The following is a 17,797-nucleotide window of genomic DNA, read 5'->3' on the forward strand; positions in this document are numbered from 1 at the left end:
CCCCCCTTGTCCCCTCCTTCTGCTCCTACCCTCACCCTAGAGGAGGTGGCAGGAGGAACTAGGAAGCTTGAAGACCTGGTCACACAGCCAGGCTCTAGAGCTCTGAATCCCCACAGCCTTGGGTCCCTGTTGGGATGCCTCCTCTGTCCTATCTCCTCATAGAATCTTAGGTTATTATATGGAAAAGGAACCAAACATCTTCATGGCCTCTACAAGGATAGTCCGGCTAATGCACAGGTACCCTGATTGCAGAGAAAACTCTGGGCATAGATAGGTAAACCATGAGCCCCGTGCTAGCACACACATGCTCAGGGCTGGGGACTGGGAGAGGTAGAGATGGTATTTAGGGGTGGGACATTTCTCTACTACATCCTGGTGGTCAGCTTTGAAAGTGTTGCGCCGAGGAGTCCAAATTCTAGCTCTGCTCTAACCCTCTGGCTTAAATTCCCTATGGCCATATCTGAAGTCCTTAACCTATGTCCTGTGTCCTCTTCCATGAAATGGCTATGGTATCAGATCTGATGTGCCAGGCAGCATACTAAGCCAGTGTCATGGCCTGAACAAGGCAGGCATAGAATGAGTTCTCCAATGTCTGCTGAGGAACAGATTTGAGGCTGAGGGAAGAAGCTGATTCCCAGAGAGGACGTGCTCCTTTACAGCTCAGTCTTCGGTGGCCACAAGAAAAGCAAAACAAAACAAAACAAAAAACCAAGGGTCAGTCACCTCAGGGAAGAACATGACCAAGCAACTGGCTTCGAAGTCCCCTGTGGTTCCTAAGGCACTATCTGCTATAGCCACAGGGATCCGGTACCATTGAGATCCCTTCATAAAATATGGAGCAAGGTGACAAGAGGTGCTTGCTTCTGGGATAAACTCTCAGATAACTGGGCCTACAAAGGGCTAGAATCTAAAGCCGGGTCAGTAAGAGCACCGTGTGCCAGCGCTGCTATTCTGAATAACCCCATTCCGTTTTCTAGGGTAGCATAGGGCTGTTTCTTCATGATATTGGACCTGGATTCCCCCGGAACAGCAGCAGGTGACCTCTCTGTCCTCTCTAATATGTAAGCGAGTGGATTACAGTGTGACGATTACAATTTAGATAGTGTTGTGGACCGAATGTGGATGTTTACCTTAAATTTGTACACGGAGGTCCTGATTCCCAGAGTGGCTGCACTAACACTATGGGATTGGAGCTTCATGGGGGCAGGGGTGAGGCTTCGAATCTGCTCCTTGTTGCCTGTGGCTGAGAAGGCTATGTGAACACATACAGAGATGCTGGCCATCTATAAACCCTCATCGGAAACTAAATTAACCAGAACCTTGAGACTGGACTTCCAGCTTCCAGAACTATGGGAAAATAAATTTTTGCTGTCGAATCTATCAAGTGTATGGTATTTTGTTTCAGCAGCCTAAGTTTAAGTCAGATGGCTCTTCAGAGGTTAGAAACAATCACACATCCTTTTCTGCCTTTGCGATCTATCCTGAGCCCAAGCTGTAATGGAAAAATCTTAGGAGTGTTGGGTGTAGTGGGCTAAATAGAGAAAGAGACCATGTCAAGGCATTTGTGCTTCCTCTCTAAAGCACCCACTGGAAGCAAAGAGAGTGTTAACAAGAAGACATCCCAACAGCATGCGAAGGGATGGGAGTGTGGGAACAGTAGAAGGGAACTAGGGAGAGACAGCAATGAGGACCAGGAGTCTGAGTTCCAGAGTCAGCTGACCTGAGTTTGATCCTACACTGTACACCTGGGTCATACCTAAGCCTCTGTGACACCTGTTTCCTCAGCTATAAAAGGGAAATAACAGCACCTACCTTGTGGGACTTTCAACACAGACATTTCAGGTCAAGGGCTCAGCTCCTGTCGAGTATGTCAGACGTGCTTGAATGTGAGCTGTGTGTTTAGTCAGGATGCTGGCCCCAGAAGTGCTTACAGTAAGACAGAGGCTGCTTTCTACGAGAGACTTGCAGTCTTCTCTCTCCTGTGGGACAAGATGGTAGAGGTCTTCACTCTCCAGCATGACCGCCTATGTCAGGGGCAGCTCATCCGAGGGCTCTCTCCACCAGACCCAGGTAGGAGAACTCAAGACGTCTCAATCTAAGGTTTCTTCAGGCTCTTCAATATTAACTGCATCAGCATATGACTGCCCAAGGAAATAAAAAAGCATGGTGGCCATTTCCTTTGCTTATACGCAGAGGTCATCTGCTAAATGCCTGTCCACTCCATCAAATCCCCCCATCCCCACTGCCCTACAGCCTATCATTCACCTCCAATAGGAACTGCAATACTTACCCGATTGTAGCGTCTGTCTTCAGTCCCAGCTTACTTACACTAACAGCTTCTCCTCTCTCACCTGATTAAAAGCAAAAATCCCAACTCTGCCTACAAGGTCTAGAACCTTCTGGCCCACAACCAGCTTCATGTCCTCATATTCTTCTTGAACTTGAAACCACCATTTAATCCCTAAGAACCTTCCGCATTAAGCTGCTTCCTCTTCCCTCTGGCTAATGCCTTCCCATACTTCTGATTTCTAATCTTTGTCAGAACTTGCTTGAGCTCCCCAGACTGATAAGTTATATTCTTGGCTAGCCCAGCCATTGGGGAGATGAACTCGGCTGAACAGGGTGAACTGCAGAAAGCACAGGCTGCCCATTTCCCCATGAATGCTTCCGGCTTCTCACCTCACTGTACATTCCGAAAGGGTGGTCATTTCAAACTCAGTGTCTTTGACCTCACCTCCAGTTTCCACCTTTCTTACGTCCCTAGTGAGAGCGACGTCATGACTGTAATTAGCCTGTCTCTTCCCCCACAAGTGCATGCAGTCATATGAGAGGAAGACATCTGCCCCGCTCACCACTTCCTCTACGATGCCTAGCATTTCTTTTAAAGACACCAAACAAGCACCCAGTGGGCATTTGTTAATTATACTGGGGAAACAGCTAGGGTTTAAGGTGAGGTTGGCCTGTGCATATTCATTGACTTTGCACCTTAAACCTGTATCTTAGAAAATACCGGGTTGAAACTCTTCCTTACAGACTGGTTCTCCAAGCAGCCTGTTCCCCAAAGGTGGTAATCCAGTGTTAACAACTAGCATTTCTCGTCTCTGTGGATGTAACACTTGAGTTATTATTATTTTCTCCCTCGGAGACGGAGCACAGTTTTATATTAGTACACAGTCCTAATTTTGCTTCCAACACTCCACTTCCTGGAGGAAAGAAGGGATCTTGGCACTGTCGCTCCCATGCCTTCTCAACAGCCTGGCATGGGAACATTCAACCAACTTCCTCACCTCTTTCTGGACTTGAACCCAAACTTAGCTTTCCACTGAGATCTTCCCTGGCTGTGACATCTACGGCTGTGACTCCTTCCTCCCCCTCCCCCCTCCGCCCCCACTCACTTCCCATTTCCTCCTCAGAACTTACCAGTGAATGGACATTTTATTTCCTTTGTCTGCCGCTTCCATTGAGAATGAAAATGAACAGGAAAATAATTTCTTTTATCTGTATATCCACAGTATGACACGTAACCGTTCTCAAATATTAGCTGAATTACGTTGCTCAAGGTCAGAAGAGACAGGCTGGGGAAAGGAACCAAGGTGTGCAGCGCTGGGCAGAGGTAAGGTCCTGCCTGTCCTAAGCAGATGATGCAGGGTAATTTCACCGAAGCATTCTCTCTGGCATCCAGTTCATGTTGTCTGTGTTTGCATTTCTCTCCACCTTTGTTGGCAACACTCAGGTGGCCTAACCAGTTCTAAGTTAATGAAAAACTTCACAAACGTGTGAGGAGATTAAGTGGGGGATGTTTGCTGTTAATTACCCTTCTGAACTAATGTTGACACAACTGTGAGCTGCACAAACACTATCCAGGTCCTCTCGCTCTTTATCGTCCACAGAAGGATCACTTTAACCTTCTAGGTTCTAGAGGTGTCCTCTGTGGCAGCCCACCTGAGCGCCAGCCATGAAAGGCCTTCCCCACACGCAACAGTTGGGGAAGGACCCTCATGGTGGAAAGCAGATTACACAGATTGGAGCACATTCAACCCTGGGCTCTAAAATAGTTCATGTCTCTTCTGATTTTCTGTCTTCAAACACATGAAGGAAACTGCACCTCTTTCTGAGAGAACACCAACTGTCAACAGGCGGAAGCAGCTGCACTGTTGACTTTATAGGTCAGCCGAGCAACAGTCGGGTCTGCCGAGGCAGCAGCTGCAGGTACCTGTCATATCTGGGTTCCAAGGGTTCCATGAGAAAGAAGAGATCTACCCGCTCTAATTTCTTAACTGAATTTCCTTTGGGATACGGTGATGAGATCTGATGATGTTGAACTCGAATCAATTTAACTAAAAATTGTCCCCATTACATAACTTACAAGGTGAACCCTAGTATTATAATCACACCAGACTTCAGTGTTCTGTCAACATGTCAGACTGCAGACTTCAACGTTTTTGGGAACTGCTCCAGCAGGGATGCAGGTCTGTCATCACAGAAATCCCAAGTGCTGACACAGCAATAGCCTGGAATGTTCTAGAAGTCTCGTGGACAACCCTGAACAGCTCTCCTGCATGGTGCTGCTCTCAGATGGCCTTTTGCTCTTGGAAAGAGCACTAGCATCCCAGATGAGAAAATTGTATTTAAACTATGTAGTTATACCCAGACTTACATGCCATACGTTTCTAAGGTAGTTAATAGTATGGTCTTTACTATTATTTTAGTCTCCTCTCTCCTTCTGTATTTAATCTCCCTTCTTCCTCCCCACTCAGAGCACTGCCTTCACAATCATATCACTTGCACCTATTTCTCTCCCTATTGCTCCCCCAACAATGTCAATGCCCCCCCTTACTTTCCTGATTTCTACAGTTACTCCAGTATATGCTCCACCTGAAGATCTGGAGCCAGGAGCCTCAAATAAGAGTGAAATGTGACATTTCTGCTTCTGGGTCTAGATTTCTCTATTCAGTATGACTGTTTCTAGCTCCACCCATTTCCTTGGGAAGCTCCTCGTTTCCTTCAGAGTGGAATGCCTTCCATAGTGTCTATGTACCACATTTTCTTCATCCAGTCATCAGCTGAAGGTCATTTAGGTCATTTCTATTTCCTAGCTATTGCAAAGAGAGTACCAGTAAACGTGCTGAGCATGTATCTGCTGAGTCTTTGGGGCACACATGGGGGAGTGGTCTAGCTGGGTCATATGGTAGACTTTTGGTGTGAGAATTCTCCTCACTCATTTTCTTAGTTATTGCACCAACTGCTACACTCATAAAGTTTCACCAGAATGACTACCTAAACAGGAACTGAACAATGACAACAACATGTCAAAGAGAACAGGTGAAAGACCCAGAGGCCCTAGCCCCCCACACAGAACTACAGGAAACCGGGCAATACTGAAGGCACAAGAGGATCTTACTGGAGAGGAGCACACAGATGGGTCATCTAGGGCCAAGCTGCCAGCCCTGAAGGCAGGCATGTAGGTGGCATTGTACAGGCTGAGTGAGCAGGTTGTTTGGGAGTATACATGCATGTGCATATACATATGAGCATATAGGAACAATTACTGAGGCCATGCTTGGAAGAAGAGCAGAGTGGTGTTGGAGGACTTGGAGGGAAGGAGGGGAAGTAGGGAGAAGCAGGTAGAGAGCACCACTCATAATCTGGGGCTGGGAAGATGATGGCACAGTGAGGGAAGTACTAGGCAAATATGAGGGATAAGGTCAGATCTTTAGAACCCACACAAAGCCGTGTGTGTGTGTGTGTGTGTGTGTTTAAGAGATACCCAGGGCTGGTGGACAGAGACAGATGGATCCCATGGTGTGTGTGTGTGTGTGTGTGTGTGTGTGTGATACCCAGGGCTGGTGGGCAGAGACAGATGGATCCCATGGCTTGTAGTCCTGCCAGTTTAGCCAACTGGTGAGCTCCAGGTTCAGGAATTGATTATGTCTCAAAAAGGTCAAAAGTGACAGAGGACGACCGCAAAGACCAACCTGCAGCCTGCGAGGGTGAGTGCACATCTGCACATACATGAACACACGCTGTCACACACACAGTGCCACCCCTCCCTTAGCTACAAACTTGTCAGAGAAAGCAGAGGACCAGCAGTGAGTGAGCACCTGAGCAGATTAGATGAGCACACGGCTACTGGGAGCTTTAGCATACGCTTTTCTGTGCTGTTAGTTCTCGGAATTTACCTCGTGCAAATCAATCCTTAAAAAGAGATGTGTAAAGTTTCTTGAATGAAGAAGGGGTAGAGATTAAGACTGCTCCTCTGGGGGCAGCGCCTGTCTAACATGCACAAGGCCTGGGTTTTGATGGGTGGGCGGGCGCAGCCTGGTAGGCAGTTCCTGTGATCCAGCACTCAGAAGCCTGGAAGGCCATTCCTGAGATCCCAGCACTAAGAAGCCAGGGGCAGGAGGTGCAGAACTCAGGGTCACTCTTGGCTATATTACTGCATGAGACTCTGGCTCAAATAAGAGAGACTGCCACAGAACAACTCACCAAATGCCTTCCAAAACACTAAGGTCTGGTTTGCAGAAATTCCTCTAAAGAATACTGTGTTTTTAAAAATTCCTTCTCCAGGTACAAGGAATTTACTCTGAAATTTTCTCCTTCTGGCCACGGTGCCTGTCTATACACCTTAGCAAGACAGACCTGCACCGGTTCAGTGTGGAGTATGTCAGCCAGGGGAGGTGCGCACTGGAGGGAGATCACAGAAGCTAGCCTGGCTTCAGTTACCAGGAAAAAAAAAAGTGGAGAAAAGGAGAAAGAACAGCTTAGCTGGGCCAGAGGGAGACCTGAGCCGGATCCCTGGCATCCCTATGGTAAAAAGAACCTCGAGGCCTTATCTGACCTAGACAGGCACAACATGACATGACAGCCAATACACACGGATACTCAAAATAAAGAACTTAAAAAAAGAGTTGACCATCTACCAACAGTGTACCAACCTCAGTCAAGGTCAGATAGTATTAGAAATAATGGCCTTACATCAAAGTTAAAAAAATTTAATAGATAATTTTAACCAGTTATTTTGTGCCAAACAATAATCTGGATACTTTCTTTGTAATGTTTCATTTTGTTTTCCTATGAAGGAGATCTTTATTTTATAAATGCAAAAACTGAGGCTCAGAGTGGTTAAGCACCCCTCCTAAGAGAACAGAGCCATGAGGCCCAGAATTTAAGTATTGTCTGGCACACTCTACACTACAGGGTGTAGCCAGCTTGCTAAGCAAGCCCCCTCTCTTACAAGTGAGGTCCAGAAAAGAGCTAGTGATTAAACTAAAACTCCCCAGAATGGGCCTCAGTCTTTTGTCAACACAAAACACACAAAAGGGCTAGCAAGCACCATAGAAATGGAACCGGGTCTTTCCGAGCAGAGCTCCCATGCACTGGGAGGCGTGCATGCATGGTCCACACACCTCCTGCCAACAGCACTGACAGCTCTGGCTCAGTCTCGCCTCCTCAGATCACCACTATGTGAACCACGGGGGCAGGCAAAGTACAAGAAAATAAACAAAGACACTGTAAGCAGATTTTGAGGTTTATTAAAACAAAGTATTAGCAAACAATATGCAAAAAAAACAAATTTCTTAAGAGTTATGGCTTTGAGAGCACAATACAGTAAAACCTAATACATTTTTATAAGTATCAAAAGATGGCAGAATTGAAGCACGCTGCTAGTGTAGTTTCCTATGCCGTAAGCAGCAGCAGAACCCATACGCAGAAGGAGGCAGACCTACAGTGCAGCCATCCGTCTGCTCTGCATCATCCTCGAATGAAGCATCTTCCTCGGAGAAGGCAGGCCGGGGAACACAAGCACTCGCTCTGTAATCACATTCTTACCTGATTTAGGTAAGGACAGTCAAGCTGCAGCCTTAGCCAGCCGTGGTAAAGAGTGCATTGCCTGACCGTCCTAAGGCTCCCCATGCTTCAGCTCCTCTCTGAGAATGGTGCTCAAGAGACCTTCTCTCAAAAGAGCTCGGACCTAGCTGGAGTGTTGTAGCTGACACAGGTTCACAGCAAGAGGCAGGACTATGGCGGGTGGGGGAAGGGCAAGCATGTGCCCAACTGCACACACACAAAATTCTCAACTTTTTACAAAGAGCAACTTCAAACAAATCCTTAAAGGATAGCTACTTATTGACTTATACACTAAGTTACCTGCACAAGGAGCACACCAGTCCTTTCCCTCTTCTGAGGACAGCCTGCTCCAGGACTCTGTGCTGAGGAAGAGGTCATTACTACACAGCAACCATCACCAGCCCAATGCTTTAAACACATCACTGTGAATCTCCTTTCTGTGGTTCTGGCATACGACCCGGCTGTAGGTGGTCACTTCAGTTTCAGTACAGGTATATCCTGAGTTCTGTGCAGTGCTAGGCACTGAACACTAGACTCGATGCCTGCTAAGTGCTCGAGCACTGACCTACAGCCCTAGACAGGGAGATGAGCAAGGCCGGATGACAGATACTAATAAATACTGTTATCCTTTTTAGCATACTAGAACCCACCCAAGTCCACAGAACTGTTCAAGTTGTCCATCAAATAGAATTTTGTTAGTGTAGAAACAACGCCTTAATCTTCACTCCCCATAAATACATTATTTTCACAAGAAAGATGAAGAACTGGTATTTCCTAAAGGGAAAATCCTACTGCTGTGAGAGAAATACCCACCTAGCTGGAGATTACTTTCAAAAAAGATGCTCTACCAAATATCTGAGGCCACCTATAAACAACCAATGTTTAGCCGTATGTATACTGAGAACACATTTCTACCGAGACCCCAGATAGCAGAGGATTTACTCGGCCGGACAAAGACGGGTTCAGACAAAGCTAATGGATCTAAAACCAAACCCTCAAAGGGGCTGAATTTTAAAAGCCATCAGAGCTCACTGTACTCCGTAGTGCATGCCTGTAATCCCAGAACTCCAGAGGGAGTTGGAGGGAATTACTTCAAGTTTGAGGCTGGCCTACATAGTAATTTCCAGGCCAGCCAGGACTGTACAAAGAGACTGTATCCCAAAACAAAATAACAAAGACTTTTAAAAAAGAAATAAAAAATAGTAATTTTTTGGAGAATCTTCAGGAAGCAAAGAGACAGGACTTTTAAGAGACCAGTGAGTGACAGGGACCCAAGTGCTGCCAGGGAAGTGACCAGACAAGGTTTGAGGATACTGAGCCAAGCCTCTTGGTGCTCTGTGGCAGAAGTACAAATGACATGGCTGACAGGAGTGCCCTGGACCAGTAAGACTTCACTTCTTCATCTACTCTGTCCTCCCAATGACAATACTGGCAGGGGATGGAAATGTTTCCCACAGTCCTCTCAGGCATAGGGAGACTGTGAGGTAACCCCAAGTGTTACTTGCACAGTTCATTTCATATTGCAATGTTACTGTCATTCACACCCCCACAGGGTGTCTAACTTGCAGATGGTATTAAAGTGGCCCATTTCCTCTCTGCATTATTAGTGTAGCCTGCTGAAGTGTCATATTTAGCAATCTTACTACTGGTTTCATCTTAGAAACTTAGCCACATCTATGACTACTTTTCTTACACATGCAACCATGAAACATAGAAAAAAGGGGACATGGATTCCTACTCTGTTCTATTTGTTTGCTCTTTCACTTTTCTCTTTTTTTTCTTCCTCCAAGACAGTTTCTCTGTGTAGAAGTTGCTCTGTAGACTAGGCTAGCCCCTGCCTCCCGAGTGCTAGAATCAAAGGCATGTGCCACCATTACCCAGCTTTTGCTACTTTAGAACTGACTTCCTCCTCCAATTTTCTCTAGTTCTGGAAGGCCCACAGCATGCCTACTTACAGCCCTTAAGTTCAGTTGAGTGACATCAGCAAGGTCATCACGCGATGCTGAAGGTTTACTAGTCAAATGTACCTCTTGGTCCTGCTTTTCCTAGGCAGCATCTTGTTGCTGTAATCCATGGCTGAGATTTTGATTCTTCCATTTACAACATTTATCAAACTGATGGCAATCTCTATTATTTGCAATTCTTTCTTCCCTGGCAGATACTAATGTATTTTGTATACTAAATACTTGGCAGAGTACTTGCCTAACACGCCTGAAGTCTGAGGCTGATCCTTAGCATCACAGAAGCTGGGTATGATGGCGGATGTCTGTCATCCTAGCACTTCAGAGGGTAGAGAACTGAAGACCACCCTCAGCAACTCAGCATGCTCAGGGCCAGTCTGGGCCCCATCAGAGCCATCTCAGACAGAGACTGACACTGGACTGGTCTGGTGGCTTCTTCGGAGGCCCTACTCCTTGCCCTCTGTGGTTCAGTGCACACTTGCTGTCTTCATCTCACTGAGTACTGCCTACCCACAGACGTATGTATACCCTTAGACAGTACAGGAGCAGGTAGACTACACAGTCTCCATTTACTGACCACAGAGCAGGCTGGGATTTCTCCATGAACCTCGGAACAGCTCAGAGCTTCAGTCCTGCCACTGTACAGATGGCAGGCCACACAGGACTCTGCAAGCCCGAGGCCTGTGACATGAAGACTGTGGAGAGACAACACTGCTGGAAAAAGGAGCAGGCAAGGCCCTTGTTTCCAGACTTCAGCAGAGCTCACAGACATACACTCACTCAACTCAAGACACGTTCTTACAAACCTGTTCTTAAAGGCTGCCAAGTAAAGGAACAGTGAACGGTTTCTGCACTCGGCTATAAAGCGGACATCTCTCTCATGGAGCTGACACACTCTTGCTATGGAATACTTATGTCTACAGCTCAGTCTACTGAAGGCCATCAAGGAACCCTCTCTGAAGGAGCAAAGCCACCCAATGGTTGTACTCTGAAAGGCAATAAATAACGACACAGAAAACAAAAGGAATCCCCCCCCCCCCCAAAAAAAAGCTGTTTTCCTCATAAAGGCAGGAAGGGCACTCTAAAAAGTCAAACCAAAATAACATTTTCAGCAGAAGAACTAAGTGGCTCTGTATATTTTCAAAAGGCACCAGAAAATAAACTTTCTCACTCTGATAGGCAAATGAGGCTTTTTTCTTTATCGAAGTAGTGTCTTCATTCTCAGGCCATGACTGTCCATCTCAGGCCATAACTGCTCCCTAGAAAGTGGTTAAGAGTCCTAAGGACAAGGCACAGTGAACTAGATGGGTGTCTTAAGAGTGTTCACATCCAACAGTGTTGTGGAGATTAGTGTCCATGTAGGTTCTAAAAGGATAAAAAGAAAAAGGCAGAGCGTTGATGCAGAGAGACAAGCCTACACTCTACACTGTCTTGCTATATGACATATGACGTGAACTATCCCAATCCCTATTGTGATTCATTTACACCAACAGCCTCACTCTTGAGCCAGCCAAAGAGCCTCTGCTGGCTACGCTGCACGAGGCCTTGTATGACAAGTCTGGTAAGGAGCAAAGGTATTCACGCATACATAACCTTTCAGTGTCACTACGCTCAGAACACTGTAGGGGACTAACAGGCGCCTCAGCTGGAGCTATAGAAGAACAACATTATAAACTAAATTGGAAACTAAAGGCTAGAAAAAGCAGCACAGCTCATAGCTGTCATCTCTAAGTGGTCGTGTTGCACAAAGGAGTGCCAAGGCAGCAAGGAGGAGCTCTAAGACCAGGTCACCCGACAGTATTTTACCAGAGGCTACACTAAGACAGTCACCCAAAAAAGTGCAAAATGAAAAGATTAATGCACAGGAAAATTAGAGTTCTTGAATCATTGGCCCAAAGCAGCAAACAATGCTGAACAAGGCCACAGAGCACACAGTAACTAGCTGTTAAGTAGGACTTATGACAAATTTGAGTAAATGACAAATACTTGAAATTTTTTAAAAGGAATTGTTTTACAAAAGATATATGGCATGAAGTCACATTACACTGATGAATATTACCTATATTAAATGTAAATATATGACGTCCAGAAATCTACCACCTTGCTTTCACTGAACACGTTAGGACTGCAGTGTCCTTCAAATAAGATTCAACAGTTTCCTTTAAGCAAGCCCTACTTTGAGGTTTTGCAAACAATGTATGCTTTTTCAAAGGTGGTAGGCAAAGAAATTCCCAGAGGAATATCGTCTACTGCTTTCCACAATATATGTTCTCTTACAGGATAAAATTTCATTATGTGATGAACTACTTTGTAAAAAAAAAATTAACAAATTAAAAAACTGTTGGGACAATAAGCAAAAGTACGTTCCAGTTTAAGATCAATACTAAACATTTCAACAGGGGCAAAATACTCTACATCGTTTACAATACTTTTGAAAGTTAATCACAATGAACACGAATACAAACAAATGTAATATCATCATAAAATACAAATGTGTTGGTCACAATTACGTAGAAAAAATAATATCTGTTTTCCATGTCAGCTCACAGCATCTGTACTGGAAATTCCTCTAAAATTAAAACAAGTCCACTAAAAATATAGTTGAAAAGAATACTTCTGCACTATGAAACAGAAGAAATGGGGTTCAGCGGAGAGCCCATCTGAGTAAGGACTTTATCCAGCCACTGCAGAGGCCCGTGGAGGTGAATCTCAATCCAGCACGGAGTACTGGTGACATCCTGTCGGTGGTACTCCGCTCCCCAACCCTGGAAATGAACAGACAGCAAAGCAAATCCCTCTTGAACAGTCAACAGTCGACACTAACTTTAGCAATAAAAAGCTTAACTGTAGAAACACATAAGACTTACTTAAACTAAACAACTACAGAAAACCAGTAAGCACTCACATGGTATTAAAAGACACATCTGCAGTATTCAACACTTCAACAAATAACAGAATTTCTCAGACACAGACCCATAGGACTAAGAACATGTTTAACTGTTACAAAAACTCCAGCCTATGACCCTTCACAGCTAAATCATGCCGTGCTGTGATACATATTCTCACTGAGTAAATAAAGCCCACGCCCTCATGGGGCAGACTTGGGGAGCTCCTGTCCCTGAGTGTTTGTATCTGATGAGAGAGTATGGACACTGACCAACCCATATCATGTAGTTCACTGTATGCCAGAATCACATCAAGCCCTTATCCCTAAAGGTGAGAAATTAACCAGATAAAGTAAGCTTTGGATAAAAAACTGAAAAATGTGGGGGTTTTTTGGTTCTTTTGGTTTCACTTTCATTTTCTTGATTTATCAAGTTTTCTGTCTTGCTGATTATAGTAGCTCTGCTCCAGGGAAACTAGGGGGATGGAGGAAAGAGAAATGGGGCAGCAGGGGAACTGGACAATAAAAAAACAAAACACACACACACTTCAAAAGGGAGAGAGAAAGTAAATTCAGGCCTCTGATAAACAGCAAGGAAAGTGTGGACTGGGCTTCCATGCCAAAATAAAAAAACAAAACAAAACACAAGCCTACTTCTGCTCTTCCTGACCCAGGAGGGAGCACTTCCAACTGCTGAAACTCACCACGCTGAGTCTCTCAGCATTTTGTTAATGAGGCACAATCTTTATACCGATTGTGAGATCAGGCCATGAGAGTGACAGGCCTTATAAATCCTTTGCCACAGGCCTGAGACACAAGTAAAGTGATAAAGTGCTATAAATGTCCCCCATCACTGCAGGGGAATCTGAGCCAGCCAAAATGCAATGTTAATATGAAATACTTTCTAATCATTTAGTCTATTAGATGAAATACGTTATAAATCAAACCTCTACCCATTATTAAAATTAATCTTTGATCTTATGTGTAGATTACAAAATGAATCATATGGTTAAAGGGATAAATTCAAAAATTTCACTCACATGTATGAAACTGAGTCAAAAACACTGCTTAACTTCATTTAATAATTCCTTATAATGCATACACACTTACAATGACTGAAGTCACATTCTACACCGTAGCTACTCACCTTGACAAAGCTCATTCTAATGGTACACATCTTGGTGAGCTCATACACAGCCTCGAATCCGTGGTTGACTGACTGAGCCAGAAGCTGAGCAAACTCCTGATTGTTAAAAATCTTGAGGCTGCAGCTGCTGGGGATCTTACAGACGGTGGTGGGATGGAAGCCATGGTGAAAGTTGCAGTTCCTACTCTGAACAAAGATGCTGCTGTCACTAAGACACTCGGCGTACACCTCCCCACCAACGTAGTATAGATGAACACCTTAAAGAGACAGGCAACAAGAGAGATGGCTTAGCAAACCGCTGTGAGACACCACCAAAGCACCCAGGATGCACAGCAAACTCCAGCAATGCTCAGATAACAACCACCACTAGATGGCCTTCAGCAGCCAGAGATTACCCCCACAACTCTAGAGGCCTCAAGAGGCCAAGCCTCCAGCTGGAGTTGGCAGGTTTGTAACCTGCCTGACCCCAGGGTTTGTGTTCCCTTTTCTCACCACCGTTTGTTTCTCAAGAAAGGAAAAGATGCTCTTTAACATTTCTTTTTATGAATACTTTCAAAAAAGTCATCATAAATGTTATTTAGTGATGTTTTCCACCCTTTTTGCTAACGAAGAAGACCACAGCATTTTAATCATTACCCACAGAAACCCAGACGCACACATATGTAATGCCAGATTACAGAAAGTTTTAAGATAGCAGGCTCATCTTCCTTTGCTTTTAAAAGCCTTCTCTCTTTCCTTCTGGTTTTGTTTGTTTGTTTGTAAATGAAAGTTGAACAATGGCTCAAAAGTTAAGAGCACTGGCTGTTCTTGAAGAGGACCCATATTGGATTGCCAGCACCCACATGGAGGCTCACAACCATCTCACTCCAGTCCCAGGAGATGCCCCTCTTTTGGCCTCTAAAGGCACTGTATGCATGCAACACTCAGACATACCTGTAGGGAAAATACCTATACACACAAAATAATATAACTTTTTAAAGTTTTCTAGAAATATACTTACGAGAAACCAGTTCTAATAGTAAAATTTAAGCTTTATTACTAAAAAGCTGACTCAGAAAATACTTTTCCAATATATCTAAGAATTACCGCAAAATTTTCTTCCCCACAGGTAGACAGTGCTACAAATTTGGTGTCTATCCTTTAAATGCAGCACATATTGAGTTACTGTGGTGGTTTGAATATGCTTGGCTCAGGGAGTGGCACTATTAGGAGATGTGGCCTTGTTGGAGGGAATGTGTCATTGTGGGAGTGGCTTTGAGACCCACTGCCTGAGGACTGGCTTCCTTTGGATGAAGATAAAGAACTCTCAGCTCCTCCAGCCCCATGTCTGCTTGGACTCTACCATGCTCCCGCTTTGATGATAATGGACTGAACCTCTGAACCTGTAAGCCAGTCCCAATAAAATGATGTCCTTGTAAGAGCTGCCTTGGTCATGGCGTCTGTTGACAGAAATAGAACCGTAACTAAGATAGTTACATATACACTTCTGTAGAATATATTTGTGTGCTTCTGGGGATAGGAGGATTTGCTGTTTTTGTGTTTGCTTGCTTGTTTTTTATAAAGGAAACGGGTGTCACAGTCTATTGCTCAGAAGCATACAGTCTTGCTTCACTCACAGTCAGCATGCTGCCAACCGCCATATTCTAGACAAGAAAGAACACTGACTGCCCTCAATGGACACGTTTCCATTATTGTCTGTGTTCACACAAAATGCCTACTTTAGCAGGATCTCCATAAATGTAAATCTCTGTTCAAACAGAAGTCACAGAATTGTGTCAGCATATGGTATTTAAAAAATGTGGCTTGCTTCTGAGTAAACAGAAATGGACTCTGGAGTGGGAACACTGGTAAGTAATTGAAAACTGATCCAAAGAGATGTCCCTTAAATGATCTCACTGTAGAGGAACTGACAGAGAAACATATACAGGAGACACAGTTCACAAAAAAGGTTAGGACAAGTTGACAACAAAATCAATAAAAACTGTTCACATTGTTTTGTTGTTTGTTTGGGGTGTTTTTGTTTGTTTGAATTACGAATGTCTTGCTATGTAGCCCAGGCTGGCCTTGAACTTGGGACCTACTTGCCTTAGTCTCCCTAGTGCTGGGATTACATGTGTAAGCCACTGCACCTGGCTTCAGATTATTTTTCTGACTCTCATCTATAAGAAAACCTACCACAATTATTGTTATCTGCCATTGCTACTATTTCCGACTAAGATGTAAATCAAAGGAGCACAGAACAGCAGGCTACACAAGCCAAGCCGCTCCTGCTCCTGGGACATGCAGCGGACCCTACAGAGGCGGACCCTCTGAGGTGTAACACTGCATCCCATGAAGTATGCAGAGTGCAACCAACCAAGATCCATGTTGGTTTATAAGGAAACTCTGACGCATGAGGTCTCTGGATATCCATACTCTACTTTCCACCCCAAACTCCACTGTCTCCATACTGTGCTAATCTTACAGGAGCAAACACTCCAAGTGCAATAATTTTACATTTCTAATCCCTCATTAACATGCACATATTTTCCCCAAGATTTTATATACATATATATACACATATATGTACACATATATACATACATATGTATACATTCAGAGAGTAAAAGAAAGAAAGAAAGAGAGACAGACAGACAGAGAACAAGGCATGCAATGTACTAGTTACTGCGGATACTGCTGTGAACAAGGTAAATTTCTATCCCTTATATTCCAATTAGGCCCTAACTTAATTTGTCCTAATTGTTAGGGTAAATACTCAAGAAGAAATGAACAATAGGATTTCAGATCTTTAGTACTAGAAACAAAACTTAAGCAGGATAAAAAAGAGAAGACTAGTTGTATCTTTATTTAATCACATTCTTTAATATTTGCAACTTGAGGTAAATGCCATGCCTTAAGACTTTTTGGATGGGTCAATGAATTGTACCCAGCCGGTACAAAAACATGATTTAATTCAACCAAATGAAAAGAAACGACAAGATTACCTTTTCCAATATGCCGCCTAGTGTTTTCAATAGTTGAATTACGATTAACATTTGACAATAATCCCAGGCAGAATCTACTTTTGTTATTTGAAGGATCTGTAAATCCATCTACTAACACACTAGTAGAAGATGCATGAAAAGCTTCCCCAACACGATTGTTTAATTCATAGTAGACAATCGAACACCAGTGTTTGGGCTCCTCATAGGCGACAGGCTGAACATCTGAAAACAGAAGAGAGGTTTAATAACTCATTATCCCAAACACCAACTTCTGTGTAAATTTACCGTTCATCCTAACCATCTAATGTCCTAACCATTATGTGACAAAGAAAATAGATACTTCATTTAAATTTTACTGACATCCTGGCTTAGAGTCCAAGGCAACTTACGTTGGCCTACTCTACACAGCTATAATAAAATATCAGACTGAGAGGCTTAAATTCAAGACAAAACAACAATAGCAAAACCACAATTGTTTTTCACAGTTTGCTCTAGAGGCTCTGATATCAAGGTATCAGCAGATGTGCTGTCTAGTAGAGTGTGCATGCGTGTATGCACGTGTGTGTGTGTGTGTGTGTGTGTGTGTGCATGTGAATGCAAGTGTGCAGGTGTGTGCATGTAGATGTAGCGATCAGAGGACAACCTTTAGAAGTTGGTTCTTGCCTTCTACTTTCTTTCAAGTCAGGGTCTCTCTTGTTTCTGCTTTGCCACATTACTCTAGGTTAGCTGACCTTTGACATTTAGGAAATTCTCCTGCATCCACTTCCATCTTACTGTAAAAGTGCTTCGAACACAGAGATAGGCAGCGGTTCTTTGTATAGTGGTTCCAGGGATCTGAAATGAGGTCGTCAGGCTTGTCGAAGCAAGTTCTTTTTATACACGGAGCCAGCTTCCTGGCCTCTGTATCTAATCATGTAAAGACAATTGTATCTCAAAGACCCTAATCTCAGGAATTTATTAAGCCTAGTAGCCT

General features: G+C 44.1%; 1 protein-coding gene across 7 annotated transcripts in view; it reads right to left on the bottom strand.

Moving 5' to 3' along the window:
- Positions 1-7,512: 7,512 nt before the first annotated feature.
- The window catches only part of Smad5 (SMAD family member 5), a 33,007-nt gene continuing 22,722 nt past the window's right edge, over positions 7,513-17,797 (bottom strand). For all 7 annotated transcript variants that reach the window (XM_021180065.2, XM_029468321.1, XM_085831035.1 and 4 more), the window contains 3 exons: positions 16,825-17,046; positions 13,841-14,097; positions 7,513-12,574 (listed from right to left, as the gene is read on the bottom strand). In XM_021180065.2, the coding sequence (XP_021035724.1) occupies positions 12,431-12,574; positions 13,841-14,097; positions 16,825-17,046 (623 nt within the window). In that variant the 3' untranslated portion in view covers positions 7,513-12,430. The remainder of the gene's footprint in view (positions 12,575-13,840; positions 14,098-16,824; positions 17,047-17,797) is intronic.

This window comes from Mus caroli, unplaced genomic scaffold (genome assembly GCF_978045245.1).
Source record: "Mus caroli unplaced genomic scaffold, Mus_caroli_1 scaffold_15, whole genome shotgun sequence".
Lineage (NCBI taxonomy): Eukaryota > Metazoa > Chordata > Mammalia > Rodentia > Muridae > Mus > Mus caroli.